At 44.4% G+C, this 18,828-nt stretch overlaps 1 protein-coding gene across 5 annotated transcripts in view; it reads left to right on the top strand.

The window, feature by feature from the left end:
- The window catches only part of SACS (sacsin molecular chaperone), a 173,752-nt gene that overhangs the window by 86,815 nt on the left and 68,109 nt on the right, over positions 1 to 18,828 (top strand). For 3 of the 5 annotated variants that reach the window (XM_063951671.1, XM_063951674.1, XM_063951670.1), the window contains exon 3: positions 16,059 to 16,212. In XM_063951671.1, the coding sequence (XP_063807741.1) occupies positions 16,059 to 16,212 (154 nt within the window). The remainder of the gene's footprint in view (positions 1 to 16,058; positions 16,213 to 18,828) is intronic. The other 2 variants (XM_063951675.1, XM_063951673.1) reach the window with 1 other exon arrangement.

Here is an 18,828-nt window from a genome sequence, read left to right as displayed (position 1 = left end):
CCGGGAGTGGACAACTGGGAAGCAGACTTCCTCAGCAGGCACGACCTCCACCCGGGAGAGTGGGGACTTCATCCAGAAGTCTTCCAGCTGATTGTAAATCGTTGGGAAAGGCCACAGGTGGACATGATGGCGTCCTGCCTCAACAAAAAGCTAAAAAGATATTGCGCCAGGTCAAGGGACCCTCAGGCGATAGCTGTGGACGCTCTAGTGACACCGTGGGTGTACCAGTCGGTTTATGTGTTCCCTCCTCTTCCTCTAATACCAAAGGTGCTGAGGATAATAAGAAAGAGAGGAGTAAGAACTATACTCATCGTTCCGGATTGGCCAAGAAGGTCTTGGTACCCGGAACTACAAGAAATGATCTCAGAGGACCCTTGGCCTCTGCCTCTCAGACAGGACCTGCTACAGCAGGGGCCCTGTCTGTTCCAAGACTTACCGCGGCTGCGTTTGACGGCATGGCGGTTGAACGCCGGATCTTGATGGAAAAGGGCATTCCGGTTGAAGTCATTCCTACGCTGATAAAAGCTAGGAAGGATGTGACATCAAAACATTATCACTGCATATGGCGAAAATATGTTGCTTGGTGTGAGGCTATGAAGGCCCCCACAGAAGAATTTCAACTGGGTCGATTTCTGCACTTCCTACAGTCAGGAGTGACTATGGGCCTAAAATTGTGATCCATTAAAGTCCAGATTTCGGCCCTGTCTATTTTCTTTCAAAAAGAACTGGCTTCACTGCCTGAAGTTCAGACGTTTGTTAAGGGAGTGCTGCACATTCAGCCCCCTTTTGTGCCCCCAGTGGCACCTTGGGATCTCAACGTTGTGTTGGATTTCCTAAAATCACATTGGGTTGAGCCACTTCAGACCGTGGAATTAAAATATCTCACGTGGAAAGTGGTCATGCTTTTGGCCTTGGCTTCGTCCCCAATTTCTCCCTAAGGTGGTATCAGCGTTTCATTTGAACCAACCTATTGTGGTGCCTGCGGCTACTCGGGACTTGGAGGCTTCCAAGTTCCTAGACGTAGTCCGGGCCCTGAAAATCTATGTTTCCAGGACGGCTAGAGTCAGAAAGACTGACTCGCTGTTTATCCTGCATGCACCCAACAAGCTGGGTGCTCCTGCTTCTAAGCAGACTATTGCTCGCTGGATCTGCTCCACGATTCAACTTGCACATTCTGCGGCTGGACTGCCGCATCCTAAATCAGTAAAAGCCCATTCCACGAGGAAGGTGGACTCTTCTTGGGCGGCTGCCCGAGGGGTCTCGGCTTTACAACTTTGCCGAGCTGCTACCTGGTCGGGATCAAACACCTTTGCAAAATTCTACAAGTTTGATACCCTGGCTGAGGAGGACCTTGAGTTTGCTCATTCGGTGCTGCAGAGTCATCCGCACTCTCCCGCCCGTTTGGGAGCTTTGGTATAATCCCCATGGTCCTTACGGAGTTCCCAGCATCCACTAGGACGTCAGAGAAAATAAGAATTTACTCACCGGTAATTCTATTTCTCGTAGTCCGTAGTGGATGCTGGGCGCCCGTCCCAAGTGCGGATTGTCTGCAATACTTGTATATAGTTATTGCTTAACTAAAGGTTTATTGTTCTGAGCCATCTGTTCAGTGAGGCTCAGTTGTTATTCATACTGTTAACTGGGTATAGTTATCACGAGTTGTACGGTGTGATTGGTGTGGCTGGTATGAGTCTTACCCGGGATTCCAAATCCTTTCTTTGTAGTGTCGGCTCTTCCGGGCACAATTTCCCTAGCTGAGGTCTGGAGGAGGGGCATAGAGGGAGGAGCCAGTGCACACCAGTAGTCCTAATTCTTTCTTAGAGTGCCCAGTCTCCTGCGGAGCCCGTCTATTCCCCATGGTCCTTACGGAGTTCCCAGCATCCACTACGGACTACGAGAAATAGAATTACCGGTGAGTAAATTCTTATTTTTTATTACTACAGACATGAATTACATCCCTTCTTTGATGTCTGTATTATGCAACTAGTGAGCTTAGTTTGTCTGTTTAAAACTAATTACTCAATTACTTTTTTTTAATACAGTATGTTATCCAATTTTTTTTTTTGAATACATAATCTTCTCTGATCCTTAATGAAAATCTGTAACATGATGAAAGGTAATGAGCATAAAAGCTAGTCTATTGTATTTATCATGGAATACCGTAAGATCTGCCAGAAAAGATTTGGGGGGTAATTCCAAGTTGATCGCAGCAGGAAATTTTTTAGCAGTTGGGCAAAACCATGTGCACTGCAGGGGAGGCAGATATAACATGTGCAGAAAGAGTTAGATTTGGGTGGGTTATTTTATTTCTGTGCAGGGTAAATACTGGCTGCTTTATTTTTACACTGCAAATTAGATTGCAGATTGAACACACCCCACCCAAATCTAACTCTCTCTGCACATGTTATATCTGCAAAGTATAAAAATTAAATAGTTAAGTATAAATGTATAACTTATTATAATATTATAATAATACATAATAAATACATAATATATATATATATATATATATATTATAATAATACATATAATATATTTATATATATATATGTATTGTTTAATTATAACAAAGTATTTACTGTCTTTGCCTTTTTTTTTTTTTTTTTTTTAAATCATTGACTCCGTGTGCATTTATTTCTTCGGGGAGATTACTCCTGGCCAACACAAATTACACAGTAATGTCCAAAAAAGAAAATTAGAAATTGCTGTTAATTAAACACATTACAATAGTTGATGAGTAATACTCTATCACATAAGTTTTCACCCTCTTATTTTGTTGGGAATTCACAATAAATAAATTATTTTTATTGATTTTTTTTTTATGTTTATTTTTTTTCAGTATAAAACTCCAGAATACATCCATGTGAAAAGTGCCAAAGGTTGTAAATACTTTTCATAGCAACTGCATACATTATACAGATTTATAATCTTCTATTACAGCTGTATATAATGAAGAAATATGCCTAGTTTATAATTATTTCACTTAATATAGATGCATGAAATTACACCCATGCATTTATTTGGTACTAAGCATGTTATCCGTTGCCGAGGCGGTTGCTGGGCGGGGGGAAAGGGCGGAATGGCGGCGTTTGGCCGCCGTTGCGTGGGCCGGGGAACAATGAGTAGCTCCCGGCCAGTACGTTAAAGCTGCGCTGGTCGGGAGCTACTCTTGAAGTGCCAAGGCATCGCCGCTGTGCGATGCCTTTGCACTTCTGCGGGAGGGGGGGGGGGGGGGGCGGCACTGACATGTGGGGCAGGATAGCCCTGTGCTTGGCGTCCCCCCCGCATGTCAGTGTGAATGATCGTAGCTGTGCTAAATTTAGCACAGCTACGATCATCTCGGAATAACCCCCCATATACAGCTGGCGCACATTTTCCCATTTAAGGAAGTTTGATATTACTGCACAATGAGAAGAGAGTACTTAGGTATTTCCTTCTGTACACTCTGTAACCCTGCGTGATTGAGCAAGCCCGCGGCTACTGTACATGTGGTAGGGCGCCCCAGAGCTAGATAGGGAGATGGATTGTCTTTGTGCTCTATAAGCAGTGGATTTAATTGCATATCATGTATATACCTGGGGCAGTATGTGATGATGGCAGATTGTAACAGAATGCTAAGTCATGGATTTTTTTGTTAAAATTACTTTTTGATTATAATCCCAGATACTATCAAATGTAACATTTCACAGGGTAATATTCAGCGCACTGACATCTGCATAATGTGCAGGTGATTGATTCATTGTATAGTGCTGTGTTTGGGCCACGGCCCTCAGATAGAGCATTTTGAGTCTGTTATTGGATATGAATGTTAGATAAAGCATACATAAATAAGGCATACTCCCCTACACTGTTTTCAGCCTTGGCTTTCACTGTCAGGTGACTGGTACTTATGAAATATCTAGCAATTTTACACTGGATTGGGGACACTAACAAACGATATGGAGATCAGGGGCACTTTAAGAGAGGAGGAGGCCCGTGTGCTGCCTCCTCCGTACGGGCCCCCTCCTCTCTGCAGGAGCACTGTAGAGTCTGAGCTCTAGAGGGCTCAGACTCTACTGCGCATGCGCAGATCTCTGGGAAACTGGCGTGGCGGCCATTTTCCCAGTGATTTCTCTACTGCGCCATTTTCACGGGGTTTTAACAGCGCCGGTGACGTTGGCGCGGGACTCCGGAGGGCTGAGTATTTAAAAAATGGGTGCAGTGTGTGCAGTGTTGGCCCCCTCTGGACTCAGGGGCCCGTGTGCACCGCACATACACTGCACCTATTATAGAAACGCCAGTGGTGGAAATGTTTAACAAACGGTTTGGAAACGTGCTCCTCCTTCTAGTAGGAGACCCAGTATGTGTTAAAACCCTAACTCAGTGGTTCTCAGACTATTCCTAGGCACCCTGTGGTGCCTCGGGGCACTTGTAGGAGTGCCCTGAATTGGTAATCCAGGACAAATTCAAATTATTTATGGTCAATGTAATAAGCAAAACCAGTGCTGGTGGCTGCCAATTATAAAATACTGTATGTGGACAAACAGAAGCAAATCCTGTCCCTCACCACATAACTGAACCTACTGTATTAGGATGACATATAAACACAATTTACTTCATTTCATATTTCTTTCTAAATTTCTCAATAAGAAACTTGTGGCTTAGGGGTGCTGGGAAAAAAATACTGATATTCTAGGGCGTAATTAAAAAAAGTTTTGGGAACCACTGCCCAAGGAAAAATATCAGGATAACAGAATAATATTTCAGGGGGTATATTTACTAAAATTTTGATTTTGAGATCACTTTTTTGAATCTATAAAATCAACTCAAATCACTTCTATTTGATTTTCTACATCCCTGAAAAAATCCCTCATTTACTAATGTGTCAAGCAGTAAAAAGAGTGAAGTGGAGAAGTTGCCATAGCAACCAATCAGCTTTGAGGTAGTATTTATTAAGTACATTCTATAAAATGATAAGTAGAAAATGATTGGTTGCTATGGGCAACTTCTCCACTCTTTTCGCTGCTTGATACATAAACTCCTTAGTTGTGGGTGAAGTTAGGTGAAATGTGTTCCTGGCCGTCGTTCATTGAATCATCCCGTGGAATGTGCTGCATGTCCAATGGGACGACAACACGCCCAACATGTAATGAAACATTGTACAGTATATCGTTTAGGGTGTACAGTGGATGCGATGTATTATTACATTGTGTCACTGGGTCATACCATCTCATGTGCACCAGTCTGTAGGGGGAAATTGCTGGTGAACTGTTCGGCCGGCTGAATCTGTACAGCACCCGGCTCACTTTACGGCAGTGGGATCTTGCACAGCAGTTTTCTCTACCCCAAAGGGCAGATAGCACTTCCGTGCAAATCGGGGTGCGGATCGTCAGGGCGAAGGTTATGAGACAGGGTGCTATTGCTGGGGTTTAAATGCCATGTTAACGGCAAATTCCCACCCTTCGCCAGCATTTGAATTCCCTCCATATTCTCTCCACTATGAGCTTCCCATTCATCCTAAGTGACTGAACCTACAAGTCGGATATTCTCTCCACAGCTCGTGGCATTTTTTCAGTCTGTTTTCAGTCTCCTTGCTCAGTGTCTAGGGCTTCCCACCATGAGCTTCATATTCAAATGTGGAAAACTTAAGTTATTAGGGGCAGCTGTGTGAGAGCCAGTAAGCCAGTGTTCTAACAAACTGTGCAGGATATTCAAGTAGTGTTGTCAGGCCCGGATTAAGGGCCACGTGTGCCTGGGGCTGAAAATATTCAAGGGCCTATAGTGAGAAACGGGGGAGGTGTGATCAGTGCTGTGTGGGTGTGACCAGAGCTATGTGGGTGTGTACACCCCTACACTATCAGCTCCAGTGCCTCCCTAAAGATGTAAAAAATATAAAAAATAGCATAATTTTTTGAGAAAATTAGAAATGCAATCTTAATAGTTCTGATTTATGACTGACACTGTGGCCAGCTGCTGGCTAGGGATCATCATGCTGCAATGGTGATGGGCCTATTTTTATGTGGAGGCCTGGAGCCGTACTCCATCCTCCTCATTGTTAGTCTGGCCCTGAGTGTTGTACTAAACAGCATTATGGGATGATGACGTTCTGAACGTTTATTTCAAAACCAGATTTTATTATTATTATTATTATTACTATCCTTTATTTATATGGCGCCACAAGGGTTCCGCAGCGCCCAATTACAGAGTACATAAACACATAATCAAACAGGAAAACAGCAACTTACAGTTGATGACAGTATAGTACAAGTACAGGGTAAATAAACATAGTTACATCAGCAGATGACACTGGAATAAGTATCAGGTGGCAGAAGACTGCTGGATTCGGTGCAGTTGAAGATTATTAAAGTAAGAAAGGATAAACACATGAGGGAAGAGGGCCCTGCTCGTGAGAGCTTACATTCTAAAGGGGAGGGGTAGACAGACAGGGGTGACACAGATAGATTTAGAAACATATTGAAAAATCTTCTGGGACGCTGGAGGGTTAGTGTTTCTTTTGCACCCGCACTGTCCTTTTAGGAAAATGTTTTAAAATTTCTCATAACCTAACGTTTGTAGCACTTAGAGCTCTGTGGAAAATAAGGTGTCCTACACTTTGGTGCATATGGGTGTATAGCCAGCCCATCTATAGTTTCTTGCTTTCCGGATGTTGAGTCATTTTTTTACTTTCAAAATAAATCTAGATTTCCCGTTGTTTTTGTAGCAAGCAGCGTGGCACTGATGTCACTTGGCTGGGGAGTATGAATGGACAGTTTAATGCTGGGTCTATTCTGCTGCCATGGTATAAGCAAGACTCGCTTGTAGTGGCTGAGACTGAACAGAGCACTTCATAGATGAAGGACAGTCTGTGTATGCGGCAGTGTGCCATCTGGCCCCCTGAGGTTTTGCTTGTAGTGACTGACTCCTTCATGCCCATATAGTAGTGAATGAGCAAACCCAGCACACACGAGTCATGTGACTCACAGTGACTTCATCTGCTATCTATTCCCATATGAAACCACAACACTCTGTGAGCGTAACGGTTTTACTGGGCAATGGAAAATACCTTTCTTCTCCCTTCTTTCTGCTGGCAGATTACCAACCCTGTGGGAGGGAAATAATAACTGTAAAATAAAGACATGTGGGCAGCAGCACATTGTATAACCTTAGACAGCGAAGCTTTCTACTCACCCCATCCCACAGACTCTCAGCTAATAACACTTGTAATAAATGCAACACAAAGCAGTGGAGAGAATATGGTCGCTGGTAGGCTCAGGCATATACCAGGTGCCTTTTTGCCTCCAAAGGCTGGGAAATCATGCCCATATAACGTCAAGAGTCATGTACTGTATACTGTGCCCATTCAACCAGTCACCTGACCCGGTCTCCACCATAATCAGAGTGTAACAACCTTCAAGATTGCCGCCAAGCTAGTTTCTAGGGTTCCTCCCAATATATAACCATACAGTCTCTCTGAGGGAAAACAAATGAGACACCTACCCTTAACTTCTGTAGAGACTGACTAAATGAAATGATCAGTAACAAATACAGGTTGAGTATCCCTTATCCAAAATGTTTGGGACCAGAAGTATTTTGGATATCGGATTTCTCCGTATTTTGGAATAACTGCATACCATAATGAGATATCATGGCAATGGGACCTAAGCCTAAGCACAGAATGCATTTATGTTTCATATACACCTTATACACACAGCCTGAAGGTCATTTTAGCCAATATTTTTAATAACTTTGTGCATTAAACAAAGTGTGTGTATATTCACACAATTCATTTATGTTTCATATACACCTCATACACACAGCCTGTAGGTCATTTAATACAATATTTTTAATAACTTTGTGTATTAAACAAAGTTTGTGTACATTGAGCCATCAGAAACCAAAGGTTTCACTATCTCACTCTCACTCAATGAATTCCGTATTTCGGAATATTTGGATATGGGATACTCAACCTATATTTCCATTTTCTGTCATATACAGTACAGTATGTATTATTTCAAATGTTTCATTTTTAAATATGTTTTACTGTTGTTTTTTTTATAATCAAATATTTTTTTTAAATAGCATAATATAGTTCACATAATGATTAACTCAGCATTCCCCTTCCTAACTCACAGTGGGCAGGATATACTAAAGGAAAAATGCACCCAAAACGCAGAAAACATCAGTTTTCGGACTTTGGGTGCATTTTCCATATGTACTAAGCACTGGATACATTCTAGTTCTTAGATATGCATAGAAGCCTATGGGCTCCTGAAAGTCCCAACATCGCAAAGGGCAACTCTTGTCAGGATAGCTGTCCTTTCTGATACTTATCACTCATGTAAGTACATATGCGATTAGTATAGAGCACAGGTTCTCAAACTCTGTCCTCAGGACCCCACACAGTACATGTTTTGCAGGTCTCCTCACAGAATCACAAGTGAAATAATTAGCTCCACCTGTGGACCTTTTAAAATGTGTCAGTGAGTAATTAATACACCTGTGCACCTGCTGGGTTACCTGCAAAACATGCCCTGTGTGGGGTCCTGAGGACCGAGTTTGAGAACCACTGGTATAGACGAAGTAAGTGTCGAGATATACCGCATCGCAGAGGCGATGCTTAGTACATCCCACCCTGATACTGTAGGAGTCTTTGCCTTCACACGTTGTGCCTGAAAGAGGGAGATGCGAGCGCACCTTCTACTTATGTCACCGAGGCCCAGGGCAGGATGACGCTCTCCTCCACTTGCTCTTATTGTCACAGGTGCACCCTACAGGACAAATCTCATTGTTCTGTTACCTGGACCAAAGAGATTCCAACTGTGTAGGTGTCAGTATGGGGAAGGTAGGACACTCCCCCCCCCCCCCATCCCCAATCTATAGGGGATTATTGTCTGTTAATCTCACTGATTACCACACAATAACATATAAGGGCGCACATAGTTTGAAATAGGGTACTTCACTTTGCCCTCAAGTCTGTCAGAATGCCAGACCCCCCAAACGTCAGTTTTTTTTTTTTTTTAATACAGAAAACAAAAATAGCAGCGCTTAGTGTAATAATTTATGATAAGCAGGATTGAGTGATAAATTTATCACAATTTAATTAAACACAATTTCAAAAACACATTAAAAAACACATAAACTCGCCAATATCTTTAAATGAATAATGGTCAAATAGCTGCCTTTTCTAGTGTGATCCGTTCTTATATAAATTGAACTGGTAAGTATACGGGTGAAAGAGACTTGAGTTTTTGGTCTAAGAATTAAAGTCCCAAATGATAGTTTTTACCACAATGAACCGCTGGAAGTGTAGACATTTGAGAGAGTCTTAAAGTTCTCAAACCAGGCACGGTGTTAGGGGTCCTCACTAAAACGCGGTGTCCTCCTTGCACAGAGAGAAATATGGTGGTACTCCAGAAAAAGTCAGTCACCTCATTAACTTTGCAGATTGTAAAGTACAGTTCTGGTCCGGGCACACATGGGCAGCAAAGGTTCCAATAGGTAGTGACCAAACAAGCCTCCTCTAGGATATTGGCGAGTTTATGTGTTTTTTAATGTGTTTTTAAAATTGTGTTTAATTAAATTGTGATAAATTTTTCACTCAATCCTGCTTATCATAAGTTATTACACTAAGCGCTGCTATTTTTGTTTTCTGTATTTTATGTGTTTTTGGGTGTGACTATCCCAAATTTTTAGCAGCAGCATTAGAAATACAACACCTACCAGCGCCTGATCCTTTGGTAAATTTTTTTTTTTTTTTTAATAACCGTGCCATCAACGGCGTGATGATGTCATTATGGTGTAGGCTCCTCCCTCACTTCCTACCACTAGCATTTACTAATCAAGATTGGACAAGAATTTGCGATACTCACCTACTGCACTGTAATTGTTAAATACAAAGGGGTATATTCAATAACTGTCGGAAGCTGCCGTCTTGTCGGAAAGACGGCAGCTTCCGACAGTTTTAGGTCAGAAGGGGTTCCGACCGATTCATTATGGCCCTATTTTTTTCGACAAGTCGGGAAACCCGACTTGTCGGAATGCACGTTGATCGGCGGCTTCAGCCACCGATCAGCGTGCATTGTCGGAAACTGGGCCAAACCCGACAGGTTTTAGCCCCGTTTCCGACAATCTCAATCCGACTTTAAAAAAAGTCGGATTGAGATATGTGATCTGAGAGAAGGAGACGGGGGAGCAGCGGGGTGAGCAGGGACCCAGCGGCAGCGTCCACCCAGCTCCAGCAAGCGACGTCCCGCTTGCTGGAGCCGGGTGGACGCTGCTGTGAGCCTCCACTGCTGCAGCCGCTGCTCCCCCCCCCCGTCTCCTCCTTTCCTCCGCCGTCCGCTCCGTCTCCTCCGCTCCTCTCCCCCCCGGCGCCGCAGGCATCACCTAACCTCAGGTGCCGCATCTTGCTTCCCCCTCAGCTCCGACGCCGGAGCCCGCTCACCCCCGGCGCCGCTGGCTGCTCCCCCCTCACCCCCGGCGCCGCTGACAACTCCTTCTGCCGCTGCTGTCAGCGCACCCGCAGCGCTGACAGCAGCAGCAGGTCAGGAAACAGGGAACGGCCAAATCCGACAGTAGGATTTGGCCGCTCTTTTGAATAGGGGTTGTCTGGTCCACTCCGACAACTGCATGTCGGAATGGACCCAACTCTTATTGAATATACCCCAAAGTAAGATTCACTACCACCAGAATTTTTGATGTACAAGCTGAGGACTCGTCCCACCTGTTCTTAGCACAGAAGTGGTTAGGGAGCAAAATATTTTATTCAGAAGTAATATAGTAGTGAAAATGTTAGCTTTAAAAACAAGTGATTTTAATAATGGAGAGGTGAAGAAGAAGGACAAGCCTCATTGTTTGGTAGTCAGGTGGAGGGGCAGCCTATGGGAAGCAGAGCAATGGCTCTGATAGTCCCAGACCACCCAGGTTTATTGTAAATCGTCCCTGTGACAGAGGGCAGGTGAACAAGCCACTTGGGACATAGGCCCTCATTCCGAGTTGATCGGTCGGTATTTTTCATCGCATCGCAATGAAAATCCGCTTAGTACGCATGCGCAATATTCGCACTGCGACTGCGCCAAGTAATTTAACAATGAAGATAGTATTTTTACTCACGGCTTTTTCATCGCTCCGGCGATCGTAATGTGATTGACAGGAAATGGGTGTTACTGGGCGGAAACACGGCATTTTAGGGGCGTGTGGATGAAAACGCTACCGTTTCCGGAAAAAACGCAGGAGTGGCTGGAGAAACGGAGGAGTGTCTGGGCGAACGCTGGGTGTGTTTGTGACGTCAAACCAGGAACGACAAGCACTGAACTGATCGCACAGGCAGAGTAAGTCTGAAGCTACTCTGAAACTGCTAAGTAGTTTGTAATCGCAATATTGCGAATACATCGGTCGCAATTTTAAGAAGCTAAGATTCACTCCCAGTAGGCGTAGGCTTAGCGTGTGTAACTCTGCTAAATTCGCCTTGCGACCGATCAACTCGGAATGAGGGCCATAGGCAGGAGCATCAGTCGCCTAACGAGTGATCTGACCCTGATTAGAATTTATAGATTCAATTTTTCACACTGCATTAAAAGGGAAAGAGGAAGGATTGGAGATGGGCACAGTGACATTCAGACTTTTGGTTCTAAAAATAGAACTTTACACAATGACAACAATCACCCAAATTAAATACCAGTGTAAGCAATTGTGGGTAGCTGGCAACATGAGAAGCCGTTGTCCCAGCAATCATTTCAACAATGTTCATTACAAGCGTAAGATCGAAACAGAGCTAATAGCTACCTGAGGGCCATGGGGAGGGGAAGGGGGGGGGGGGGGGGGGATGTTAATAAAGCACATATAATTAAAGCCATTGGTAGAACATTATGAATGAAAAATATGAATGTAAACAAATGATGTCACTGCTACATGAAGACATAAGTACTAGAGAAACATTAATAAGCAATCAACAACAACATATAGGGCGGGATTTACTAAAGGGAAAATGCGGTAAAACCCCTGTTTTACCGCATTTTCATATGTACTAAGCCCCGACCGCCGCGTTTTCGCCCCATAGGGTATCGCCATCTTTTTATGGCGATACCCTATAGAAGCCTATGGGACTCTTACCGCCGCCGCATCCCACCCTGCACCGCTCACGACGACCCCCCCTTCCCCCCGGCATACCTGAGAGGCTGCTGGTGCGGCCCCCCTCCTCCTTCTCTCCTGCAGCACAGCCTTGTCTCCTTCCGGCTGCAGGGGGGAGGAGGAGGAGCCCGGGGACTCCCTGCGCACGTCACCTCCCGGGTCTGGGAGGTGACGGAGACCTCCGCTGACCCCCGCAGACCACCACAGACATCATTGCGGGGGGCCTCCTATACCGCATTGCGATACTAAGCGCATATGTTAGTACATATGCGATTAGTATCGCTGCGGTAGTTGGCTAGGGGCGACGATGTCTTATAGTACATCCCGCCCATAGAGTGGTGGTTGAATTTACAGTGGCAGGAGAAGTTACAGTAACCACCGCCCATATTTTATGCTGCTAGTAGATCAAGTGTCTTCTACAATATTTTGTAAAAGTGAAAACCGAAATAAAGATAAAAATAAATAATTCTAAATAAATCACACAAAAAATAATAGTAAGTAGGGTTAGTAATTTAAAGAAACTTGATATCAGAAATCCTCATTAAGGCCATCTGGAGCCATGCTATGTAATCTATACATCCACGTACAGTACAACTGGAGCCAAGATCTATATCTGTATTAACCCCACATGCTTTATTGGCAAGCTTTGTATTCCTGATTGTGCAAAGTGACAAGCAAGGGGTGTGGGGGGACATGTATAAATGGTGTAATGTAATGGCCCTCATTCCGAGTTGATCGCTCGCAAGGCGATTTTAGCAGAGTTACACACGCTAAGCCGCCGCCTACTGGGAGTGTTTCTTAGCTTCTTAAAATTGCGACCGATGTATTCGCAATATTGCGATTACTAACTACTTAGCAGTTTCAGAGTAGCTTCAGACTTACTCTGCCTGTGCGATCAGTTCAGTGCTTGTCGTTCCTGTTTTGACGTCACAAACACACCCAGCGTTCGCCCAGACACTCCCCCGTTTCCCCGGCCACTCCTGCGTTTTTTCCGGAAACGGTAGCGTTTTTTCCCGCACGCCCATAAAACGGCCTGTTTCCGCCCAGTAACACCCATTTCCTGTCAATCACATTACGATCGCCGGAGCGATGAAAAAGCCGTGAGTAAAAATACTATCTCCATTGTAAAATTACTTGGCGCAGTCGCAGTGCGAATATTGCGCATGCGTACTAAGCGGAATTTCACTGCGATGCGATGAAAAATACCGAGCGATCAACTCGGAATGAGGGCCAATGAATGGTGTTTATTAAATGTGGATTCAGTTTTACCCACATCCACCTTTACACAAATATATGATCAAATACATTCCCCAAGTGAAACATTTATGTAAGAGCCAGATTGCTCATCAGTGTAATTCTTTCCAATGACAGTACAGTGGCTGTTTGTGCAAGTACCACAGCAATATATTCCACCTGTAGGATACTAACTTCATTCCTTAAGGAAGGTACACACGTACAGATGTGTGCCAGAGGTGCTGAGCGATCTAGCACAGATTGCTTAGCACACATCTCTGGACGCTCAGCACACAGCGCAATGTGTGCTGAGTGAGGGGAGGGGGGGGGGGGGGGCATGACGCTCATGACATTTAGGAGCTGATTGGCTGGTACTCTGGGGGTGAGTCAGGACTGACCGTAGATGTGCGAAAAAAACGCACATTTACGCTCACACTCTCTGACATGCGGGGGGATTGCCCCTGCATACCAGGCCCTAATAACCCACACAGCGGCGATGCTTTCGCACCTGGCCAGTAGCCTCCTGCCTAGCTGCAAAGGCAGGTGGCTACCCACCATGTTTTTGCCCGCAGCGGCTGCGCATAATGTCACGCAGCCGCAGCGGCCCACCACGCAAATGGTCTGGACACGCCTGCGTTGTCCGGACCCCCCCAATGCCGCCAACAAGCCCCGCCAACGCCACTGACACACCCTGCGACCGCCTCTGCCTGTCAATCATCTTCTGCACGTGCACACACCTTACTGGACACCAGAGTATGAACGCTGCTGCTGCAGTCTGAATCACCCTCTTTATCTCCGTCCACTTTATCTCCATCCAAGGCTTAGTAAATAGACCCCTTAGTGATGGGAGATCGCATAGATGAATTATAGTTCTATAGGCTAAACAACTGATGATGACAAACTATTTTTTTTGTTTTATTTTATAGTTTTTTCTTAATCTACTTTCTCGCCAGACCTCATATTGAGAAATTAGGTTCACTCTGTAGACTGAATTAGTTCTGTAAATATATATAAAAGATAGAAGCACTGCTTATAAATATATATTCTTTTCTTCTAATAGAAGCCTGGTGACGGCCATCTAATCACATTACTGGATAAATCATCTTTACTTATACAGAACAATGAGTGGGGGCTCTCATCACTGAGGATGTTCCCTGTGTGAGCGGTGTTAGATGACACATCTCATTGCGGATCTCAGACCAGTAACAGATGTCTGGGTGATCAGTAACTCTTCCATCTGCTATTTATGACAAGACCCCTGGCGTGCGTGTGCTGAAATGATAATGCCACCTGGCTCTGCAATGATCAACTGAAAACATGCCCAGCGATACAGTCGGGAACAGTTGATCTCTATGTAACATACGTAGCATAGGTCTCTCATTACTTAATGCAGTAGGAATAGCAGGGTGTAATTCCAGCATCTGTGCCTTCAGTTTACTTCTCAGACATGTTTTCCAGGATATTCAGATCAATAACCACACAATATGTAGACATATAATTGGCATTTCATTTAGTGCAAATGTGTCTAATTGACCTCTTGGCACGTAATTAGGTGACGTCTGGCTTGTGAGATCCCATTATACAAACGCCCTGCCATTTGCAGAATTACAGTTCTATATGGAGATGCACATGGGGGAATAAAATAACTATCACAAGTGCATCTTACTGTCACTTCTGGATCTTCACCTTAATTACATATCTTTATTTATTTTCCTAAGATACTGCTCGTTGGAGGATCATTAATGGCTTCAAGATATCATAAGAGTAATAGGCCCTACACACTGGGCGATATCAGTCAAGGATATGAACGATCTCGTTCATTAATGAATGAGATACCGTTCATATCTTTCAGTGTGGAGGCTCCAGCGATGAACGATGCGCGGCCCCGCGCTCGTTCATCGCTGGTGTCCCTTCGGCTGTGCATGCAGGCCAATATGGACGATCTCGTCCATATTTGCCTGCACTTCTATGGAGCCGGGTGATGGGGGGAGTGAAGAAACTTCACTTCCCCCGTCACTGACTCCCCCCCCCACCCCCGCCGGGTCGCCCGTTGGGCGGATTGACAAATGTGTAAGGCCCTTAAGGGGAAATCGCCCTTTCGGCAGAGTTGGGCTCGTGGGAAGACTTGCCTGTCTGAGTCTAGGAGGTTTCCACTTACTTGGGCCAGATTTAAGCCTTGGAGAGTGATGAATTGCACGGTGATAAAGTGCCAACTAACCAGCTCCTAACTGTCACGTCACAGACTGTGTTTGAAAAATGACAGCTAGGAGCTGATTGGCTGGCACTTTATCACCGTGCAATTCATCACTCTCTAAGGCTTGATAAATCTGGGTATCCCGGATATTCTGAAAATGTCTTTATTATGTGTCAGATTTTTGTATTTGAATAGAATATCTTTATGACTTTGTGATTTTTGAGCATAAAATAGAGGCCCTGAATCTGAGGCTCCCGCAATGTCAATGTTCATGGATTTTAGCGAATGTTTCCTACTGCGCGTGTGTGATAATTCCGGAGCATGCGTCCCATGGTGTGTACGCACAGAGAGGCAGGTGCGACTGAAACACATGGTATCAGAAATGTATTGGAAATGTACTGGATGTTACTGGGCAGTGACTGGGAGGTGGCTATTCATGCGCACCGAGACGCACCGTCTTACCGGCGTGTTATGATACACTGTACATTTGCAGTCCATTGTAATAAAGGTTTCTTTGTCTCAGCAGGTTATCCATGGTGACTGTCCTACATGACTATGTTGGCTGTAGGACCTACGAAGTGCCCACCTCAGCCGTTATTGATGACATCAAGCAGCTGATATACAGAGATACAAATTTTCCGGTCTCTGAACAGCGTCTACTGCTCTACAACAAAGAGGTGAGTTCTGAATGGGAACCAGCATCATCGATGCATTGCTAGTTCAACAATGTCTTAGTAGGAGGATGTTAGACAGAAGGAAACTTAGAAAGAAAAGGATAGACTTCCACTGCTGCAATGAGTAAAAGCTCAAACCTAACCTAACATAGGGGCAGATGTATTAAGCCTGGAGAAGTGATAAAGCAGTGATAAGTGCAAGGTGATAACACATCAGCCAATCAGCTCATAACTGTCATTTTTCAAATCCCTAATCACTGGCTGGTGCGTTATCACCTTCCACTTATCACTGCTTTACCACTTCTTCATCTCTTCTCCAGGTTAATACATATGCCCCATAGTGCTATGATGGCTGTGAATAATCAGTTCCTTCCTCTTTAGGGAGGGAGAGCTAAGTACTAATGTTGGATCAGTTCAATCATTTTCCACAGCTTTAAACCCAACTAGGACAAAACTCTACTCACTACAGCTGTGAGCTGCAGATGGCAATTAGCAGGGACCAGGGGGGAAATATAAATAATTTATTTACTAATAAGAGTAAAATGCATCAAAACATTGTCATGGATAAATGAATTTAAAATAAATATAATATCCATTTTCACTTGTACAGACAATATAAAGTTAACGTATAGACTGATAACAGACAGTTTAGAATAAAAAATAAAATACTAATTAATTTAACAGAAAATAAGTAGAAATTAAAATGGTGTCGCAGAATAAAAATAGGCATATAATTGATAAACATTAAAATAAAAGATATAAAAAAATCTCACTGGATAAAATCTGTCTTGTTTCACGCATACTTGCCTACCTGACCCTCTCCATGAGGGAGAAAATGCTCTGTTCCTGGACTTTCCTGGTAATGTATGATTGTCATCACCTATGGTGAGCTAGGTAATTGATAAGAAAGGTGTTTCACCACAGGTGATGGCAATCATACATTACCAGGAAAGTCCAGGAACAGAGCATTTTATCCCTCATGGAGAGGGTCGGGTAGGCAAGTATGCTTTCATGGCACCTAGCCATTTCTTCAGGCAGTGGTGGGGGAATTCTGGGACTGGGAGAGGATGGAGGCACCTCCAGGGTTTTGTAACCTGCAGGAATGTTGCTTGTAGAAGTAACGTACTATGTTTTGGCTGTCACATACCAATCACCCAGAGTCTGAAATGCAGCATTGTCGGAGGATATTGCAGTAGCACTGGACGGGTTCTAAAGAACCCATAATGTGTGTTGCATTTTGGGAATCCCAGCAGGCAAATTGCGCAACAGGCTGTATATGAATAGGAGGCTTTACATATACTATGGGTAAACACAGTTAGGGCCAAGACTGGAATTGAACCCATGACCTCAGTGTTGTGCGTCAGTAATGCTAACCATTACACCATCCGTGCTGCCCCATATAGTGAAAAATCCGTACTGACAGTCATGCAACAATGGGCCTAATTCAGAGTTGATCGCAGCAGTAAATGTGTTAGCAGTTGGACAAAACCATGGGGGTAATTCCAAGTTGATCGCAGCAGGATTTTTGTTAGCAATTGGGCAAAACCATGTGCACTGCAGGGGAGACAGATATAACATGTGCAGAGAGAGTTAGATTTGGGTGTTGTGTGTTCAATCTGCAATCTAATTTGCAGTGTGAAAATAAAGCAGCCAGTATTTACCCTGCACAGAAATAAAATAACCCACCCAAATCTAACTCTTTCTGCACATGTTATATCTGCCTCCCCTGCAGTGCACATGGTTTTGCCCAGTTGCTATCAAAAATCCTGCTGCGATCAACTTGGAATTACCCCCCATGTGCACTGCAGGGGGAACAGATGTAACATGTGCAGAGAGAGTTAGATTTGGGTGGGGTGTGTTGAAACTGAAATATAAATTGCAGTGTAAAAATAAAGCAGCCAGTATTTACCCCGTACAGAAACAAAATAACCCACCCAAATCTAACTCTCTCTGCACATGTTACATATCCCCCCCATGCAGTGCACATGGTTTTGCCCAACTGCTAACAAATTTGCTGCTGCGATCAACTCTGAATTACCCCCCCCCCCCCCCTCCCGTTGTGAGGGTCATGGGTTGATTAAAGGGCCCTACTCACTGGCCGACCCGCCGCCGAGCTGCCCGACGGCGGATATGGCCGACGAGCGACCCGGCGGCGGGGGGGCAGTGACGGGGGGAGTGAAGTTTCTTCACTCCCCCCGTCACGCGGCTGCATTGAAGTGCAGGCAAATATGGACGAGATCGTCCATATTGGCCTGCATGCACAGCCGACGGGAGACCAGCGATGAACGAGCGCGGGGCCGCGCATCGTTCATCGCTGGAGTCTCCACACTGAAAGATATGAACGAGTTCTCGTTCATTTATGAACGAGATCGTTCATATCTTTCAGAAAATCGGCCAGTGTGTAGGGCCTATAAGGAGGCTGTCAGTTGATTTGGCACTGAGTCAATAAACTCTGTTGTTATTATTATTATTATTATGAAATTTTATTTATAAGGCGCCACAAGTGTTTCGCAGCGCCGTACAAAGGACAGTACAGGGAGACAAAACTTAGTATAAAACTTGTCTAAAAGAAGGGCTTATAGCCCATACATAAAATAAAATCTCTACAGTTAAGTGATG

The sequence above is a fragment of the Pseudophryne corroboree genome, chromosome 2, assembly GCF_028390025.1.
Source record: "Pseudophryne corroboree isolate aPseCor3 chromosome 2, aPseCor3.hap2, whole genome shotgun sequence".
Taxonomy (NCBI): Eukaryota; Metazoa; Chordata; class Amphibia; order Anura; family Myobatrachidae; genus Pseudophryne; species Pseudophryne corroboree.
The sequence above is the reverse complement of the archived record's forward strand: the minus strand, read 5'-3'. Positions and strand labels throughout refer to the sequence as shown.